General features: G+C 35.4%; 1 protein-coding gene across 1 annotated transcript in view; it reads right to left on the reverse strand.

The window, feature by feature from the left end:
* Positions 1-20,576, reverse strand: part of GRIK2 (glutamate ionotropic receptor kainate type subunit 2) — a 429,339-nt gene that overhangs the window by 293,081 nt on the left and 115,682 nt on the right. The window contains exon 2 of the mRNA XM_013948819.2: positions 416-583. Within this exon, the coding sequence (XP_013804273.1) occupies positions 416-583 (168 nt within the window). The remainder of the gene's footprint in view (positions 1-415; positions 584-20,576) is intronic.

Consider the following 20,576-nt stretch of genomic DNA (forward strand, 5'->3'; position numbering starts at 1 on the left):
TTAGTGCTATGAGCCGAACTCACAGCCTCTTCCAAGTTCTCTAGAAGTTGGAGGCACCTAGCATTTTCCAGGGCAGAGGCCGGAGATAGTGTTTTCTGACTCCAAAGAACCTAGTCTCTGAAACACCCTAATCACAGAGCTCATAAAAAATTGATTTCAGATTTTAAATGTTTAAACAAAGAAGGAGTTTTTGAACAGGGCCAGTAGAAGCAAAGCAGACATAATGTAATTTTCAAACAGTTACCTTTAGAGCCTTCAAAGGACAGTCTTTAAAACACTCCTTTGATGTCAGCTGTGTGAGCCACAACCTTGTACAGGATTGTTTCATGCGGCTTTTTGGACAGACGTTTTTTCAGGTAGGTGAACCAAGCAAGTCTTAACCACTGATATAAAATTTAAATCTGCAAGAGGTTACCTTTTTTGGATGCTTCAAAACTGTCATAGAGATTTATCTTTTGGGTGTCATATGTTAATGTGGTGTTTGGCAGGAGAGTTCTGTTTCTGTTGATTGTGTTCACAGCAAATCGGAAGGCCAATTCTTCTGCTCCCATCGGACCAGATTCCACACACTCAAAAATACCTCCTAGTAATGAGAGAGAGAGAGAGAGAGAGAGAGAAACAAAACAAAACAAAACAAAAAAAAGGAAAGAAAGAAAAAAGAACAGTAAGCCAAAATGGCATACAAAAGCATTTCTAATTATCAGTTCAAGATCAGCCTGAAATTTTTAACTCAATAGACTTGATACAGTGTAACTAGTCTAAAATCTCTCATGATTTGGGTGAGGTTTGGGTCAAATCCTATCTAACAAAATAACAGCATATGTTAAACAAACTTACCTTATAGAAAACCCGTAATGTTTTCCATACAGCATTTTACTGACATGAATAGAAAGTGGCAATATAAAATAAGTGCACTCTTTAGAAGAAAAATAGGAGAAGGATAAAGAATACATAATTATTTTACATACTTAAATTTGAAAGGACTGTGTTTACCACTTTCAGATCAATTATGACCTGTGGGGGGAGGGGAGGACATTTCTGGAATCTTCTTTTCTGCTCTATGTAAGACTACCTTAGGCTTTTTATGAAGCCATAGTAAACTGGAGAGTTCATTGGAAATGCAACACATGAAGAAGCTTGGTGCAGGGATTCTCCAAACAAGCTCACGAGATGAAGATATATAGACATTTTAGCCTGAATGTGTGAGCTAATAAATATGTTGAGTAAAGGGCAAAAAATTTGACTCATTTGCACTGAGCCTCATGTACATGCTAGCCCCATTTTCAGCAAATACAGAAATCTCAGCAAACACAGCCTGCTTTAAGCCCCACTGCACAGTGCAAGCATCCCCAAAACAAAGAGTGTTGCCAGAGTAGGAGGGTGCCTTAAACAATAGACAAGTTCTAGGATGGTTCTCAGCCAGGCTTTACCTTAAATGAAGCATTGTCAAACAGTGCTGTACTACAACCAATCTCATCTCATTAACCAGATATCATTGCCCATGAAATGTAAATTAGTACATACTCTGAGGTAACATAATTTATTCTTGAGTCTGGAAAGGCCAAGGATACAGTGACTGTAAAAGTAGTTTAAAGGTACATCCTTACTATGGTGATGTAGAATGCCTCAAAAAACAAACAAACGAAACAAACAAACAAAAAAACAAAAAAAACCCCAGCATCTGTAAGGTCTCTGTCCCCATGCTAACACTGTTAACACTCATGTGGAGGACAGCAAATGGCCACCATACCAAGATCATTAATTACAAGCCAGGCTTTATATCAGTGCAAGGAAAATTTTCCGTTCACTTTGTCTTCCTCGTGCCTATTCATTTGTAAAGTAATGTTGCTACCTGGCTTTGTATTATCTAAAAATTTCTGATGCAACACTCCAGTGCTTTCTCAGCAGGAAGCTCTCAGAATCTAAATGTACAGGAACTTGAATCAGGCTGAATTTGGCAAATTACAATCAGTTTATAAACAATTTTTTTTTGAAGAACTGAGTGGATAAATCATTCCTACCACAAAAAGAATGGATATTTAGTTATCAACTCTTTCCTTTTCAGATATTATTAAATGATAAAAGGCTTTGAGTTTTGCAAGCCTCCTGCCTCTTTCAACCTGTTTCTCCCTACAGGATGGAGAATAGGTGTTAACTGTTTTCCTGCAGATGAGCCCTTAAAATCCTGTTGAGAGCCCTAGGGACAGATGCCCAAATAATATTAGTTTAAAAACACAAGCACTAACCGCTGAGATGAGAGGTGACAAATAGCTACTTAAACATTAGTAATTTAAAACTGAAAATGAGGCATGGATGGGAGAGATAGATGCCTGAGAAAAATCTAGATAGGTAGCGAAATGATCAAAACTGATTGAGCATAGAAGATGTACATAATCAATAACCAAGATTAACAATACTTTAGAAGCTAAAACAAAAGAAATTGGATAACATACAGGTAAATAGTACATATTAGTACATAAATAATACAATAGTACATACAGGCGTAGTACACATTAAAATTTAAAAACTAAGCATGTTTATTTGAATGATAATACAATATTAACATGAAAGGCACCCTCCTTTTGGAAGTAACGAAGTGCTTTATTCAGGAGAACTCAATTTGATAGACAAGTCTTTGTGCTCTTTAAAACTTATAGCATCTAAACACTATAAATTGAATTGTGACGTATAGGAGTATTCTATTCTGATTTGGGGAAATTTTTTAAAAAATTGCTGTAGAAAGCATAAAATTCTGAATAAATGATAAGTACAGATATTAACTGACAAGAAAATGAAAATGTTTCCTTGAATATGATCAGAACTAAAATAGATTTTATAAGCTTTTCTAAGGCATCTGGAAAACAGTTATTCAAATATATACAGATAAACAGATATCACACAAACAACTATTAAAAAGAGAAGATTATAGGATATAGGAAGTGACAATGGATTCATAAAAAGAAATAAGCAATACCATCTCTCTTTCTCCTGCGTGCAATTTTTACATTGAAAGATTTTCTTATTTAATCTCTATTTATCTCAAACTTGATATAATCTTCCTTCTTTATTGCTATATTTTTCCTTCTGCTCATCTCTAAATTTATAAGATTGGAAACTCCCTGCCAAAGATGCAGCCACTGATTTTGACCTCTCTTATCAGGGTAGTTCCTAACGGTAGAGACTGTCCATCACATAGTAAGACAATTTTATGAAGATGCCAAAGTCCCTATCTCCTGTGAGTGGCAACAGAATCTATAATTCCCCCATGTGCTCCATTTAGTGGTTTCTTCCCTCACTCACTCACTCTTTCATGCCCATGATAAACGCATCCTTTGCAAGGCTGGCAGCATATGATCTGCCTGCATCAGGGTAAATTTCCATTCCAAAGGAAAACAGAAGTAGAACAACCTGTATGTGGTGTCCTACAATTAGGACACTCTGCTAAGAGGGAGCAAGATGTAGCCTCTTGTTCCTGCTCCTGAATGTTTGCACATTCTATGCTAGATAGACACTGAATTAAAAATAGTAACACTAGAGGAATATAGGTTAGACCATAAATTTGATGTTTTCTAGCAATCTTCTAACCTGTAGGATGCTGAGACAAACTTCCACTAGGCTCCTTTCATTCCAGCTTTATGTTACTTCAGTATCTGTCCACCAAAGCAGTGGGGGAGGAACATCCTACAATTAAATACTTTGGATGCTGACAGATGTAAGTTCGTCTTAACCTTCACACTAAGAGGAGACTCTAATCAGTAGGTTCCCAAAATGTACCATGTGCTACTAAAATGCAAACTAGTTGAAAATGCCAGGCTATTCCATATTGGATAACAGCTGCTAGCCTTGGCCAGTCAAACATCTGTCCTCAGACAAGCAGGGAAAGAGTTGCTGAGGAACCTAGTGCTCAGGGCTCAGCTGTTTTTTAACTCAGCTGCTAAGCTGTTTCATTGAACTCACGCAGTAAGCAGAGCAGAAGCTTCAGCAGAGACACATCTGCATTCTCAATATCAGAATACAGTCACAAAACAGCTATTTTCAGGGTGCTCAGCAAAGGAACATAAATGAGTTCAGGCCTTGACAGGGATGGGTAGTTTTTATTAGAGTGCTTTCTCCATATTTGTATAAGACGCAAGCAGAAACATCTAACTTACTTGGTAACTTTAAACTGTCTTGATCTTGTACTTGTGTTCTCATGTTTGTTACTGAAGTTCAATTAATATGTAAATAATAGCAAGAAATACATGAAGTAATTTTAAAAAGCAGTGATTCCACCAGCTTCATATTTGAAGACAAGCTACAAATTATACTGCGTTTTCTACAATGTGGAAAGCAAATGCAGAAGTATTGGCTTTGCTTTTCTGCTATCCTCAGTTATAAAGGAATATTAGTTTTCAGAAGCTGTTATAACATACTGAGCCATGTTGTTCCCTCCCAGGCAGGCTGTTATGCTCTACTACTGTTGCACTTTGCATTTAGGATAGCTTTATTAATAATCAAACTGAGGCATGCACCACGGGCTCTCAGATAAGCAGACAGAAGAGTCATAAATCATGCCATTCTCATGTGGACAAGCAGCCAAGCCAATGCCTATCTTTGTCTAACAGACTGAAAAATGCAGGTGTTGGGGCTTGTCTTGTTTTTAACCTAACATATGGACCAAAATCGGCAGCAGCACCACTTCTCATACACAAACAGCACATCCTAGAGAAAATGGCTGAGTGTTCACTGCTACCTTGAAACAGAGACAGAATACTTTAAAGGGGCAGGAAAAAGCCTATTTAATGCTGAGCTTGCTTTAATGGTCTCATATATGATTTCTTCTTCTTCATTTACACTGTTAATAATATGGCAATATATTGTTGCCCTGTAACAAGAACAGTAGGGAATATGGCATCATGCAGCTACAGCTTGATCTGAAGCATGTGAAGTTTTATTAACTGTATACAGGAAGAGAATACTGTGTGCCTGTACACTTTCTCAAGTTTTTATAGTCATGATAATCACTTTGCAAAACTTCACTAGACTCTAGTAGTGATTAACACCTTAAGAATTACAGTGATGAAGTACGCTTAAGACAGGCCAGCGCAAGCCAAATATGCAAGAGCAATTGTAAAAGTCTTTAACAGTATTCTTTTGCAGTGACAGCCAGAATAATGCAGGTTTCTTATTAAGTTTGATATGCTAGAACTGTTTTCACTGGATCTCAAATCTGCTAGTATTTTCGTTGCATTTGTCACTACCAAAAATCTTTTTTTTTTTGACCAAGTTCTTTTAGCATAACCAACAGGGAAGATAGTGCAATAGTATGATACAGTAATAGCTTCTTTGGGAATATAACCAGTAGAAAAAATTTATAGTAATAGTTTATCAGAATGGATAATTTATGTAGAGGCTATTCATACTAATGTAGACAAAATATCCTTGTTATTTTTCAATCAAGATAAAAATCTGAAATAGTTTAAAAAGTTGTACAGGAAAGAACTCCAAGAAATTTGGTTCTGCATACATATCCACATGAAAAATGTGAGCCTTTTCCACCAAAAAAGTTGAGCAAAAATCGTCATTTTTAGTCAACAAGCTAACTCAAAGTTTATTCAATTTTCAAATCAGTTTTCTCAAACAGAAAACTAGAAAAAAAATCAGCTTGCCACACATCTTGGAAAAACATTACAAAACAACAACAAAAAAATCTGTCCAGGTCTTATCAACTACCTAGGTTGACAAATAATAGGATAATTGCTATTAAGAATTATTCAGTTTTCCATTTCCCTTCCACAAAAGGAGCATAGGTTTGGGGTTTGGGTTTTTTTCCCCTAAATATTCCACTTTGTGGACCACTATCCTGTGTGTCCTTTGCATGGTTATCTCCGTGTAAATATCTGGAGAAAAAGAAAAAGAAAAAAAAAAAAGGCAGAGAGTATAGAAGTGCTTAACTACACAGAATCTCTAAATGAATACAAGTGCCAGAGCAGGTTATTCATAAATCTCTTCTCCTCTTCCAGATGGAGAACTTTGAAACAGATGAGTCTCATAAAACTTGAGAGCTACTGTTACAAACTTGAAATAATCAACATTCAAGCAAGCTTCAGAAGCATCTGAGTACAACTGCTAACAAGCACAATAACAAACCTGGCTGATATTAAATCAAAGAATTTCTCCTTTATTTCTAGTACAGTCCCAAGTTTGTTTCAATGGAAAGAAATCCTATTTAATTACAGTAGCTACAGGCTATTTTACAATCTGTGCCCTCTGAAAAATTAAACCTTTGAATATATAACCGAAGGCCACATTACCTCAAGTCTTACTCTGACAAATCAATTGAAATGAAGCGTACAGACTAATTTGAATTACTGAGTCTAAAATAAATTCTTTTCCAATATAATCGCAACTGTATTAACTATATATACAGCAGTAAAACTTCCATGGTTTGGCAGTATCAAGAATTTACCAGACTGTAATTTTCAAATATATCAGGAGAGGAAAAAAAAATTAAACACTAATTCATTCTAATACAGCATTGTTGGCATTAATGAAGTTATGCAAACAACAACGTTAATCATAATTTCAGGTTTAACCTGAAATGTAAGATGATTTATAGTATAAATGTTTCTCATGAAGCTGTTTTTTTCTAATATCAAAACAATTTGATAAAGATCTCACTGTATACAGAGCGTAATCATTTTTAAAAGCTTTAATTTTTAACCTTATAGCCACATTATTGTTATCATGTACCATTCTGCCCATATTTACCTACAGCTGTGAAGATAAAGGTCTTTAAAAATGCTTACTCAACATCAGTCACACTGTGGCATGATCACCAATTTTTTATGATAGAGTAATATTTAAAATACAATAATGCCAACCTGTACCTTAAGTACATAGAACATTAGAAAGGTGACTGAGAGCCTGGAAAGTATTTTAATTCTAAAACCAGTTTATCCCTACCCTGTAATATTTCTTCCCATCATTTGACTTTAAAAACATACAGATATGTTTAAATAACACTAAGAAATTTATATGAAGTTAAATAGGTATGAAATTGTTTTATTTCTCATTCCTCACCTCAAATAACTACACTGAATGTAAGATAACAATGCTGTCCCAACATCTGATCATGATGTGACAAATAGAAGTTTGTTATTCTGATTATTTCTCATTCAGAAAACATTCACTCTCACAAAAAAAAAAACAAAAAAAAACAAAAAGAAAACAAAAAAACCCTTTGTTTAATTAACCTGGAAGGATGGCAGAATGGCAGAAGGGAGGAAAGAATATCTGAACAAGGTATCTGCAATAAAGAATTTTTTTTTTCTAAAAAGTTTTTCCAGAGAGAATCAAGCAAGTCTATCAGGCATTTTACCATTAAAATGTGTATCTGCTGCATCCAAAGTTTGTAACTGACCATTTAATAATCAGAGCCAAAGAATATGTAGGTGGTCCTACATGTGAAGGCATAAAATGTCAAAAGCATGTTATTGGCAGTTCAACGTCAACATTCCCAAAGAGGAAGCAATGTCTTTACAGAAGTGGGACAGGACTGTGGTTTTCCAACTGCAGGCGTAGCATAAAGTAACTAAAGAGGTTCATCTGACAGCCCCAAAATACCACTACCTTGGCATGGATGATATCAGAAGCAGGGGGCATGGTAGATGCTATGCTACAGTGACTGATTGGGGTTGCCTCCTGAAGGCATTTTAGCCCTAATCAAGTGTATTACCAGCTGTGCTGATTATTCTGCTTTAGATCTGATTTGGAATTGTGGAAAGAGGTGATTCAAAGACCTCCATAAAAGGTTACCAGCATTGATGGGTGCCTTCCATAAATACAGAATAAAATTACATCTTAGCCATTTATTTTGTTCTGGAACAGAATTAAAAACAATTAATCACTTTCATGTAAGACATTAAAAGCAAATGAAAATTTTTCCTCTTTACAACCTTTTCCATATAACAATATAATTTAATTTTTTATATTGGAATACACCTTGTGAATCTGGACAAGATCATGTTTTTATTACTCCTTTTAGAAATGATTTCAAAATCTTTTTGAATCTTGAAAAAGGATCACCTTATGTACAAAACTACTTATTTGACTTTGAACTCTTTTTTATGTGCATAAGCCACTCTGGGAAACGATAGTATGCTTCAGCAGTATTCCCATAGCCTTACTGAGTGTATGTAGGGTTTGGAGGAGGGAAGTAGGAGCTAGAATTTCTGTGGTTTATTTCCATTGCCACCAATTTCCTACGTGACCTTGGGCAAGTAGAAATTTATCTTAATCATAAATATCTCATCTAAACTAGATGTAACAAACACCTCACAACGTTGCAATAGAGATATAATTATTGGAAAATCAGTAACGTGTTTTGTCAGGCTTGAAATGAGACATAACTTACATTTAAGGCGTTAGTGGAATCAATATATGAAGGCATTAGCACAGAACCCTACAATTTTTTGCAGTATAAAATACATAAGAATATTACATTTAACATCTAAATTATCTTTTGAGATATATTTTAGGATAGTTGCACAAAATGGGCAACTTTTCAAGACATATTTCTCTTAAAGATTTGAATTATCCACAGATTTAAGTCAAATAAAACTGTATATTTTCTGAATGTACAATATGAGAGCTAAACATCCAACCGATGCTAAGTTTATCCTGCTCATTTAATGTTAAATTATATATTAGAAGAGAAAGTGTCTTTTTTTTCTCTCTCTCTTAAATGTGATGTTTATGGGGAAATAGTAACCCTGGATCTTACTTGCACAAAAACTTCTTTATCCAATTCAGCTAGTGCAAAGGATATTTAAAGGTGAGGGCATACCCACATTCAAATGATTATGAGAATCTTTAAAATTATATTTTAAGTATAATTTATATCTATTCTAATATCTGCTTTAAGTCGGATGTGACAACCAATACTTGTGTCTGAATCCTACCTTTCATCAGCACACAGTTACCAAATATGTTTTGAATGTCATAAGTAAAACAGTATTAAAAGATAACATTACTGGAATATGCAACATACATACAAAATACTCCATCTGATGGCATCTCTGTTTATAAATACTGCTCATTTCAGTCAGAATATCTGACAAAGCATGACTACAGGTGACAGGCAAAATAAGAAAATCAGTGAAATGAGAGCAATGTGTACAAAGTACTACCATAAGCTTTCTTCCCCATATTAAGGGTGCACATTAGCTTTCGCTGACACACTAAGCAATTTATTACATAATGTACTTGATAATTTCAATGCAATTATCTTATTCACTTAATATTAGTCTCTTTGATCACTGCTGTTAAGAGAAGGAAACAAAACACTAAATGGAAGGTGACTACAAAAGCAGCTTCATGAGATTTTGCTAAAAGGTGCTTTTCCTTATTTCTGCTATCAAAATGTTTGAAACTGCCTTACAACACACCTCTGCTTCCCTCACCTTTCTAAAGAAGAGGTAGTCAACTCCAGGAGGAAAAAAAGAAAACAAGGAAATAAAAAAAAAACCCACTTTTCAATATCCATGAGGAAAATATTTTTCCTCCAAAATGACTTCAAAATACTATGCAAACTTAAATGCTTAAGTTTTACAGTAATACTTTCACAGGGTCTAATGTAAAAGATTTACATCTGTTTATTTACAGGGTTGTTCTTCAAACTTTCCTGTTAACAGGCCTTAAGATGCACATGTCATAGACCATTTCATTTTAGTCTAGGAAGAGTCATAAAATATACCAGAACATTGACAAAAACTAAGTTCCCTAACCTCCCCATGTAGACCATAGATAAAAACTAAGAATATTGTATTAGGCCCACAGTGACTGCTATTCATCCATTTTCTCAAAGGCTGGTTTGTGTCTGCATCCACATTTCAGAAGTCATAAACTGTACACAGATGATAAAGGAGTCTAACCTGAAGCAAATTTTATCCACAATTTCTTACTTGCTTTAGGAATAAATTAAGTCATTGTACTTTCATTTTAGGAACAATCTCACCAAAATCACTTCTTCCACAAGTATCATTACCCTAATAAAAATACAGTACACTTTGCCACAGGATTATTGTTCAAATACATAGGAGTTATTTCCTGAAGACTAAGGGGCATAACTGGACACTAGGAAAATCCATGCTACTGCTGGCTCTAATGCGTCAGCTGCTTGGATTAGAGTCTTGTAGTCTCTTAGTGATTCCTTTTTTTGAGTCTTCATTCAGAGAGAAGAGAAAAAAAAAGTGATGTACAAGAGTGCAGAAATAAGCATGAGCACACCAACATCTTGAATGTTACGTGTAGTTTTAGCCCCCTCTTGCAAGGGAGAGGGGGGATCAAGTTAGAGATTAAAACATTAGATACTCATGGGGGGTGCCAGGCATCCAAGTTCCCACTGTATTCAATGGATCTTGGAAAATGGCCAGCTCACCTGAACACAACCATCTAGAACTTCATGCATGTGTCCATACACAGGCATTGAGGCTGCCCGGGAAGCTGGCAGCTACCTCTCCTGGCCTCTGGCTTCTGGTGCAGATCAGGGATGTCTCTTTCCCAGGTCTCCTGTCATACCCGCCAGCCCCACATAGGTGGCTCTGAAATCCTAGGAGGTCTCAAACTCCTTTAGACGTTTATCCTTATGCAACTGAATGGTGAAGCTCATCCATCGCCTGTGCTAACTTCCATTGACAAAATGGGGAGTTCGGGCACTTAGCACACACGTATCTGAGCCCTGAACCAAATCATCTTCATTTCAAAAATGACATAATAGATCTGGAAAAGGTAAAGAGAAGGGCAACAAAGTATGTAATGAATTCCATATGAGGAGTGACTGAGAAAGGATACTTCAGCCTGAAAAGAGATATGTTAGGATAAAAGAGAGGCCGGCAAAACCATTCACATTATGCAGATGGTGGGTAGGGTTTTTTTGTTCACTGTTTCTTCAGATAAAGAACTAGAGGGCCTTAACTGATGCTAGCTAAACAGTATTCAGAGCTAACTTTCACTTTATGCTGAGGTATGACTTAGGGAAACCAAATAAGGAGAAGGTTTCAGTGTAGTAGGCAGTGGATAAAGATCTCGGCCTCCTAATGTGACCTAAACCCTAAAAATGTTACAGGACAAGACAGGTGAAAGAAAAATAACCCCCATGCAGGTGCCTTGCAATTAAGGCTGAGGATCTGGCAACATGATGGGTCTATAGCTTCACCTTCTGCAGCTAGGGAATCTTGCTGCTTTCTGACGATGTGAAGATGTGATCTGCAGCAGGCAACTTTCTGTGATACAGGTTTACCCAATATGCAATTTGTATGCTGAGAGAGAACATCTTTGAAACTGCTATCTGAATTCTCTCCATTTCATGTTTATGGCAATGAGATGTATTTGCTTATCACAAGTAGCTTATCTAAAATATTTAAGATTTCTCAAGCACAGCTGACAGATAAAATTCCCAATAAATTTTCCTTTAGTGACATATGAATTGAAATATGTTATTAAAATTTATCAAACAATAGAAAGGTCAGAGACAATTAAATTTAAGACTTTGGTGATGTCAAAATACAGCTACATTTTTACAGGTTTCTAGACCCATATCGTATTTCCTCTATATCAAAGAGTAATGTTATTCTTCATTTTTCACAATGACCTTCATTTTTTCCTTTACTTTAAAGCCTTATACTAATGCCAGTTTTGCTCTTTTGTGGCATTATGTATCATTTTTAATTATAGAACAATATAAATCATTTTATATTTAAACAAAGCAACAGATTGTATTAGATTATATTATTAGATTTCAACTTAGGCACAGGAAGTGATCAAAGCCTCCTTCTTAAACCAATTTTATGGTTTTCTTTTTGGGTAGTACTTAAGACCAAAAAATCCTAACTTTTTGAATACATAAATCCTGCAGAAATAGTTGGTAGTTTGACAGTGTCATCATTCAGAAATTGCACTGACCTCAGAAAATAACCTTGCTACATCCATACTTTGTGTGGCAAAGAGTAGCTTAAATTTAATGTAGATACTAATTATGAACATTTTTAGCTTAAAAATGCTCATTTAGCTTTTTGTAGACTTTAAAGATCAAGATGTGCCATGAGTTAAGCCCCAGTGTTTCCTCTATGAGGACTGTGAGGCAGAGAGTTAGTTACATTACACTGCTTTCAAGGATCATTTTCTCCACATTATTTGGGGTTCATCAGTCCAACATTTCAAAATTATCTGGAATCTCAGGTACTGCTTTGATGCTAAGTTGCAAAAGAGGAATTTCTGGGAGACACACAGCAAGATTCAGTCACCAAAAAATAGGCATCCACTTCTATTTGAGACAGCCTAAGGTAACTCAAGTGTAACCTGTACAGGCTGGCAGATGTGGTAAGGGTCTCGCTGAAGACGTGAGCTGTGGCTGGAGGCAAGATGCCTTGTAGCACCTACTTTATGGCACCTGAATCCCACTCACCAAGTTAGATTCATTTCAGCTACTCTTAGCTGTCTATAAGGTAGATGTCCCTTCTGAGCTGGTTATTGTAAACAGCCTTTATAACCTTCCTTAGGATGAGATGAATTGTATCCTGACAGTACTGTCTAAAAGAAGTTAGAAGAATAGCACTTAAAATTGATTATTTTCCCCCACTGTTCCACACTGGCCATAAAAATCCAACACTCCTAGATTATGAAGTATAAATTTCTACTATATAACCAGAGATTCACATATTAGTGGGGACAGGGGGGAATGAGGTTAAAATCAGTCAAATTAAAAAGAAAATTGAATACTTCAAATACCTTGCGCAGTGTAAGATGGTTAACCATAAAAGCTTTACTAATTACTTTTGGAAATATTTCAACTAGTTTTAGTGAGGAAGAGGGAGAAAACCATTTCTTAAGAAAATTTAAAAATACGGTTAACTTGCATAATCCTTAGTGATTTCCTGCAAGGGAACCTCATTAACTTTTCCCTGCAGAACAATTAAAATGTTATTTCAGCAGCCATTTGGAAGATGATGCACAAAATATAAATGTATACAAAGTGCTATTACTCAGTTTGGGTACATCAACTTGCATCCTCTTTAAAAAAGAGAGTAAATTTTGTCTGAATTTGCCACCCTTCACAAGAAGGAAGCAAGATATTAATGGTTGATGGTGACTGCTCAAAGAACTAACAAAAACCTAAGCAACGTAAAGTGTTTACCTTGTGATACAGCTTGATAAAATTTACTTGCTAAACTAGAATTTCACTTTCCTTAAACTAGTATATATCTACTAATATAAATAAAATTAAATTGATCAAAGTAATTTTCTAGCCCGCTGGAGAAACATTGAAAGGACCTGTAAAGACAGAACTCACCCACTAAAAAAAGAAAATTACACTGATGGTACAGAATACATTTCTATTATGCAAAATTAATGCAAAATTAATTCTACTGGAAGACTGTATAAGACTGTATGCCAGTTCCCACTATACTCAAAAAGAAGTGCATATGCTGACCGATTCAAGGATAGGTAGGCTGAAGAGCTCTTGGCAAGAGTCCTTTTTTTCCCTGCTTGTAGAGGGGTCTAGACAATATGAATTAAACTTCATCCTTCAGGCCTCTCGCAGCTTCTACTGGGAGTGTATGTATCTGCATGTGAGTATGGGAGATGTATGCACCCCTGCAATTAATGGAATATGAAGGTCTTTCTTACAGTACAAATTACACAATACATTTGTCTATTCATATTTACCCTCCAGTGTGTTTACTTCTTATATTTTAACAGGTACCCTTTATTACTGAGCTGCTTTTTAACAAAGACATAAGTATTTGTTCCAATATAACAGAATACCATTTTATTCCTTATTGTGGTTTAATTATTTTATGTTAAAACTTAACTGTATTTTAAAACAGACAACATATCTGTTTTATGCTGTGAAGGTCCTTCCTTATGACTGTTACTCCCTACTAACCAAAAATGAAAGACTTTATTCAGTGATTTTTCCCTAAGTAGTATGCTGTAAAACATGCTCACAAATTATACCTTTTGCATACGCAGTTAGTGGCAGGATTTTCTTTAGAACTGTCATAGGTAGAAGCAAATCACTCTACTACAAAGGTATCAGGATTAAGTTGTCATGGATATATAGTTAATAATATTATTTAAAAAAAGATTTAAATAGCATTGTCTTCAATTATGAACCTATAATTATTAGTGACCACTTTTGAGAAAACCAGGTTTTCTAGAATTTCATATTGGTTTATATAAACCATTACCATTAGTGTCTTTATAATGAAATTCAAATTTGCAATGAGTCAGACCTATGTAAAGGCCTGTTCAGAAAGAACAGTGACAAGTTAGTTGAAATGCTGCTCATGCCATGGAAACAATGAAGTGTGACATTTTATGTGTTAAGTCTGGCAAAAAGTTTACTGAGAAAGAAAGCAAGATGCACTTATTCTCTTTTCTGGAAGGTGGCAATATGAATAGGAGAATTAAACTTTTACATTTCTGTTTCTTTTAATATTTCTTAGTTTATTGTGTATTTAAGCTGTTTTCTAAATATATCTGGTACCTTAGACATTAATTTATTTGCAGTTTTTCTTTCACTGAAATCTACATACATAGAAACTTCTGAAAAGCCTTTGTGACATTTAAGATATTTTTTAACTATTTTTGCTTCAGTTGAAACCTAACCTCCAACACACATCTTTTATTTTGCCAGTGTAGTTATTTACCTAAGTATAAAAGAAAATAGAAGCATGTGTGAAAAACAAGGCAACCATCTCAAAAGCCTTCAATGACTTCAAATTGCTTCCATCCTGTAAACCAACCTAAGTAAATCATTTTAAGTTGGAGCGGTGGGGTGCCCATGTTTGTTTGCTCGTTAATAAAACAATATCCTTAGACCAATACTTTTTCCATCCACTTTCCAGGAAGATTTTAATCTTTGACCCAGATTTCTCCAAATCCTGTTAGTAGTTGTGTGGGTTTTTTTTGTTTTTTTTTTGGTGCTGCTCTTTTTTTCCACATCATAATTCAGAGCTATGAAAGTTCAGATTTCACATTAATAACAGGTAATTTTAAGGATGAGCTTTATGCTTCTGAATTTTTACACCTTAAATTACAAGGTCATTGTCAAAATTTGCAAGGACTTAAGTCAGATCCTGTCTTCCTTCAGTTTCACGATAAAACTTTTCATTAGAAGTGGGACAATATATGTGCATTGCTGCTCTACTCTGCCTACAGATCTATTCTTTCAAACCAGCAGGTTAAGAGAGTGCAATAATTTAACACTAGACATAGGGATACTGTATTGCTCATGCAAGAGAACAGATGTGCAGGCAGAATACCACAGTAATAATGCAGAAATGCGTATCCAAAACACTGATCCAAAATAAACAAGGACTATGGACTTATCAGCAGGTCAACAGCCAAAAATAAGAGCTCTGTTCCAGTTCTCACTTCAGCAACCTGTTTCTGGATCCTTTGGAAACAACATAACTTGATAGTTTTAAATTGTCATTTAAACGAACACATTCTGTACATATTTGAACTCAGTTCTCCATTCTGAATGGTTAGGCTCGGAGATCTTACAGTCCAAACTAGAAAACGCTGGTTGACTGTGCATTACATGACTAGCAAATGACAAGGAACTCTAATTGGAAAGGACTGGCTGCAGGACAGATTCACTTTACTGAGGCAATTGCAGCTAATCATTGTTGCTAGGGTTAAAGAATCCTTTAAATATCAGTCTTATTCAGCTGTTGTTCAATTACATACACAGAAATTACAAGGAGTGATTTAGACATCAGGTGATATTTTAAATATATATTCATTTTATCTTTGCAATTTATGGATTTGACATCAGCAAGACATTTTCCAATTTATGAAAGACATTTTCTAATTTATGCAAATTATGCTGATTTTTTATTTTGAAAAACAAGTGTTTTTATAAGATTGTTTCAAACTTTCAGAAGTTTCCACTTTTTAAACTGAAATTTTAAAATATGACTTTTTGAATTATTCTAAAACCTGGAACTTTTGCAGTCTTAGATTAAACTAGGTTCTTTTCCACTGTTCAGTGCTGCCAATGAGAACTGGAAAATCCACCTTTTTTCCAGGTTTTCAAACTGTAAAACCTAGCACTCAAAAGATTAAAAATGTCACAACTGAACATGCTTGTTCAGTCATAATTCTCTTCTCCATCACACTGGTGACTCCTGCGAAGGATCTTTGAATGGCTCTGTTTGAAAATCCATGTATTTGCCATTAAATTTAGCTTTGGGGCTTAATTGCACTCCCCTGCTTCAAGGCAATAATTACACATTACAGATACCTTTCTTGGTATCTGTAAGAGCGAATAGTATCTAGAACTGCTATGTTCAATAGATTTATAGATGAAAATATTGCTGTACATTCCCTGTATCCTTAGTTGTATAATTTTAAAAATAATCTTTATTAAACTATTGTGTTTTGCAATATTATTGAGAAATATACTGCCCTAATAAATACAATGAATTGAGAAATTAAAGTGTGTGATAGTCTGAGTACTGATAACACAAAAAAATTGAGGGATACATATAGCTGGCAAAGAGTATCATTTATGATCTGCTTTCCTCCCTCATTTCCAACTTATTGGTTCTCTGGCATTTCCTTTGCTTTCGTGGCTTATTGACCTCTCTGCTCCCCATATATTGATGCTCCTTCCATTCAGTAAGTGGGCAACATCCATTAGTATATTTGTCAGTGTATCTTAATTTTTTTTTTTTTAATTGTTCATTTGTTCCCTAAAAACTGGCAAAAATGTGCTCAAGCTTTTTGGAAGTGAGCTGTTTCCTTTGATACTGCCAATCAATTATTTTATAGATCTGAAACATTAAATGACTGTCAGGTATTGTATAGAAATTTAGAAGCAACTAGAAGACAGAGCCAGAATTTTTCAAAACTTGGATCAACTTTTTGAGTTTACTACTTATACTGTCCTGCAAACAGATTGAAAGAATGAAAGTCTGTGTACCCACAGATCAAATCAATTCCTGTTCAGCCAAATGTACAATTTTAATTATAACAGAGATGGCGGTAAGGGGAAGATTCTGTGGAAACCAGAGATGCAACAATATGCTGTGACCATCTCTTTTGCCTTCTTTCAGTAACTCTGTGGGGTTGGTGGCCACAAACTGACATACACACTGTTGCCCTGACCTTTCCACTACTCTCTCCCTGCCTTCTCCTTTGATTCCTATGTTGTCCTCTACAGTCACATCCCCTGGTAGTGATGAAACATTATATTCTGCTCCATAAGCATTGTTTTCTTGCAACATTAAGCTACAGAGATGACTTTTTTTTTTTTTTAAAGTCAGAAGTTGTTACTGCCACAAATTTTGGATAGAATGAGTTAATGCACACCACGCGTATGCTACTAAAAAGGTGCATTTGACAAAGCATCTCACAAATACACATTTAAAAATTAATTCAATTTGTCTAGGACATGAGCCTCTCACAGGCAGAAAGGCCATTAACAAAGGGCAGTAAAAGGCAAATGTAATATTTGTCCTGAGAATCAGTGCTAGGATCAACTCTATTAATTACTTGAGAGGGAGGGTAAAAGCACATTAATTACATTAACACAGTACCTGAACTTGAAGGTGTTGCAACTGCTACAGAAAGCATAGAAATAAGAAGTAGTCAACAAAACAGATTCAATTAAAAGAAAACAAATAATCATGTATGTGGTGGAAGAAATAAGTCAAAGCATTATTGGCAAGAATACTTCATTTAAAGAATCAAAAAAAGACAAAGAAAAGTATTTACAAAAAACCTAAGAGTGATGGTTCACAAATCTACAATACAATATGCTTGAGCTGAAGCGTTATATCATAACCCGCAAGGGTTACAGCAGTAAGAAGAATCTACCTGAAAAGAGTGTGCAAATCTGAACACTTAAGGGGAGATCAGAGAGCTGGAAGGAGAAGAATGAACCCAGAAAGACTTGATGAAAAGCATCAAAATAACAAACATCTAGGAAAGTCAAAAAGATCTGCAAAAATAACTATGCCTCAAATATAGCCTGGTATTTTCAAAAACTCTCAGAGCACACTTTTTCCTCTCAAGTGTGTGGGAGTTTTCACTCAGCTTTGGATGAAGGTAGAAATAGCAAACTACCAAAACTTAAAAAAAAAAAACCAAACAAACAAAAAAAACCCCTCTTTCAATAGCTGTCTAATACAAAGAAACAGAAAGGCCTAATACTTCAGCTCAGAGCCACACACAGAAAGGATTTTTCCCAAGCACATACATACACCTTCATTCCCCTGTACCTCACTCCCAGCTATCACACTTCCAAATCCTGACCCCTTATTTGCCAGTGAAATTAAGATGCTTGCAGACTCTTATCATTAAATACACCTGACTGCTTACTTCAGAGGGACAGTTACCACCTGCCAACTGAATCTGTGCTAACTGCCTGCCTCCATCACTGCAGTAAATCCCTGCCCCTCTCTTGCAGGACCTCCACCTTAAAACATCTGCTCCATTTTGTTTGCATCCCAAGCTTTCCTCCTCTCCACCCTGCGCTTGAAGAGTCCAGCAGCATGTTACCTATGGACAGAACTGATAGTTGCAAGCTGTCCCTTAGTTCCAGACCAATCTGCATCAGAGAATGCATGAAAATAAACAGCATCTCTACCTGCAGCCTTGCACATGTTTGGCAACCTGTCTATCTTGTACCCAGGTAAGAACAGTGCAGGCAGACCATCTATAGCCCATATGTTGTGCAAGCTGTTCAACAATACCATCGACAATGTCATGTCATTTAGGAATAAACTATCACAAGCAGAAATGAAAAATAAAATCAACTTGGCAAGCAGGGTTTCTCAGCCTGAAGGAGCCCACCCCAAACGAAAGCACAGTCACTAATGAAATCACGGGAGAAAAACTGAAACAGACAATTCAGATGGGACTAAGCAGTCATCTTTAACACTGTAGCTCACAAGAACAGTTGATTGAACAGTGTTTATACAAGCGTAGTTATATCTTGGCATTCCAAGGGACTTTCTGTGAAGCTTTGATATATTTAATACTATTTGATATAATTTAATACTTAGTTTCTCCTTAATCATGTACCAATCAACAAGCAATGAAGAATCTGAGTAAGAAGAGTAAGAAGAGTAAGACTTAGTAAGACTAAGAAGAGTAAATACATACTGTGACAACAAAGTACATCTCAAGAAGCAAAGATTTCCCCCCTCTTCCCAGATTTGCTCATATTTTCTGAAAGGGAAGCAAATACTTGTTGCAGCCACTAGTAAAGTAGTTTTTAGAAATACTACAGGTTCAGGTCTCAGGTTTGCAAAGCAGCTGGCATCTCCTACTTTCTCTCTCTTATGTGGTAGGATGGTCATTAATTTGGGGTTCTCAGTTTTGTGCTGTTTTCCTAACAATCAGAACCTTATTTTATTATTTCATAAAAGAAAAATCCAGAACTGTAATTCAATACTGACTTGAGCTGAAAGCTTTTAATGAAAAGAAAAAAAAAGTGAGCAAATACTGGCATTCCATTGTTTAAAAATAAAAATAAATTTAAAAAAAAGTCATAGAAATCAACTTTTCTATTACAGCCTGTGGATGCTTTAAATTTGTCTACTGTGATTATCTGTGATTATTGACCTTCCTCTTCTGCTTATTCCCTTATAAAGACTCATCTTCTCTGAAAAGTACAGAAATTTTATCACATGAAACAATCATTGCTATAAATGCTGAGACACACCTGTGGCACCATAACTAGGCTCACAAAATAGCTTCCAATCAATGTTTAGGGCCAACGGAGGCTATAAAAATTAATAAGAAGGTGATAACAGGTAGGAATAAAACACCACCTACAAATGTTCCCTCAATCAAATGCTCAAGCCCCAGACCAGTTTTCATCTCCCAAAGCAAAGAAATAAAATAGCCTGACTAGTTGGGCTTGCAGTGATTGTGAAACACACAAAATAACAGCACTAATACTGGCTTTTTACAAGGAGAGCAATTGACAGTATGGTAGAAATCGCTGTAGTAGAAGGGGTTTGGGAGAACGTGTTACTAAACTAGAGGGTACAGAAATGCCAAAGGAGATTATGTGAAAGGGCACATACTTTATAAGGTCTAGAATCCTGTTATTGTGTACAGAATCACTGGCGTGTAGCCCTCTAGTTGCTTAGTAAGTAAGTAGAATGTCATATTTTCCTCATCTCTATGTTAACAAATTAAATTGATAAATAGCTTGCATATTCCACAGCTTTGCAGCTTGCATATTCCATAGCGTTCCAACTATCATCTCAGCTATTCCAGTTCTTTCCTCATTATGTTTTATTCTAGGTTTATTTTCAATTATTCTATCCGTAATATCTGTTTGAATAATCATCTCTTAAGTTTCACTAAAGTACAGAAGTATTTCTTCTATATACAGGTATTATAATTTTTTGTACAACTCTTATTTGAAGCAAGGGAAAATTTACCAAGAGAGAAAAAATGTGAATTTCTTCATTACGCTTTCACTTCATCACAAAAAAGCGCAGTCTTTTCTCCTCTAGAAAGATAAATTGGCTAATGCTTTTGTAAACAACAGTTGTGTACAATAA

The sequence above is a fragment of the Apteryx mantelli genome, chromosome 3 (assembly GCF_036417845.1).
Source record: "Apteryx mantelli isolate bAptMan1 chromosome 3, bAptMan1.hap1, whole genome shotgun sequence".
NCBI classification, from domain to species: Eukaryota; Metazoa; Chordata; class Aves; order Apterygiformes; family Apterygidae; genus Apteryx; species Apteryx mantelli.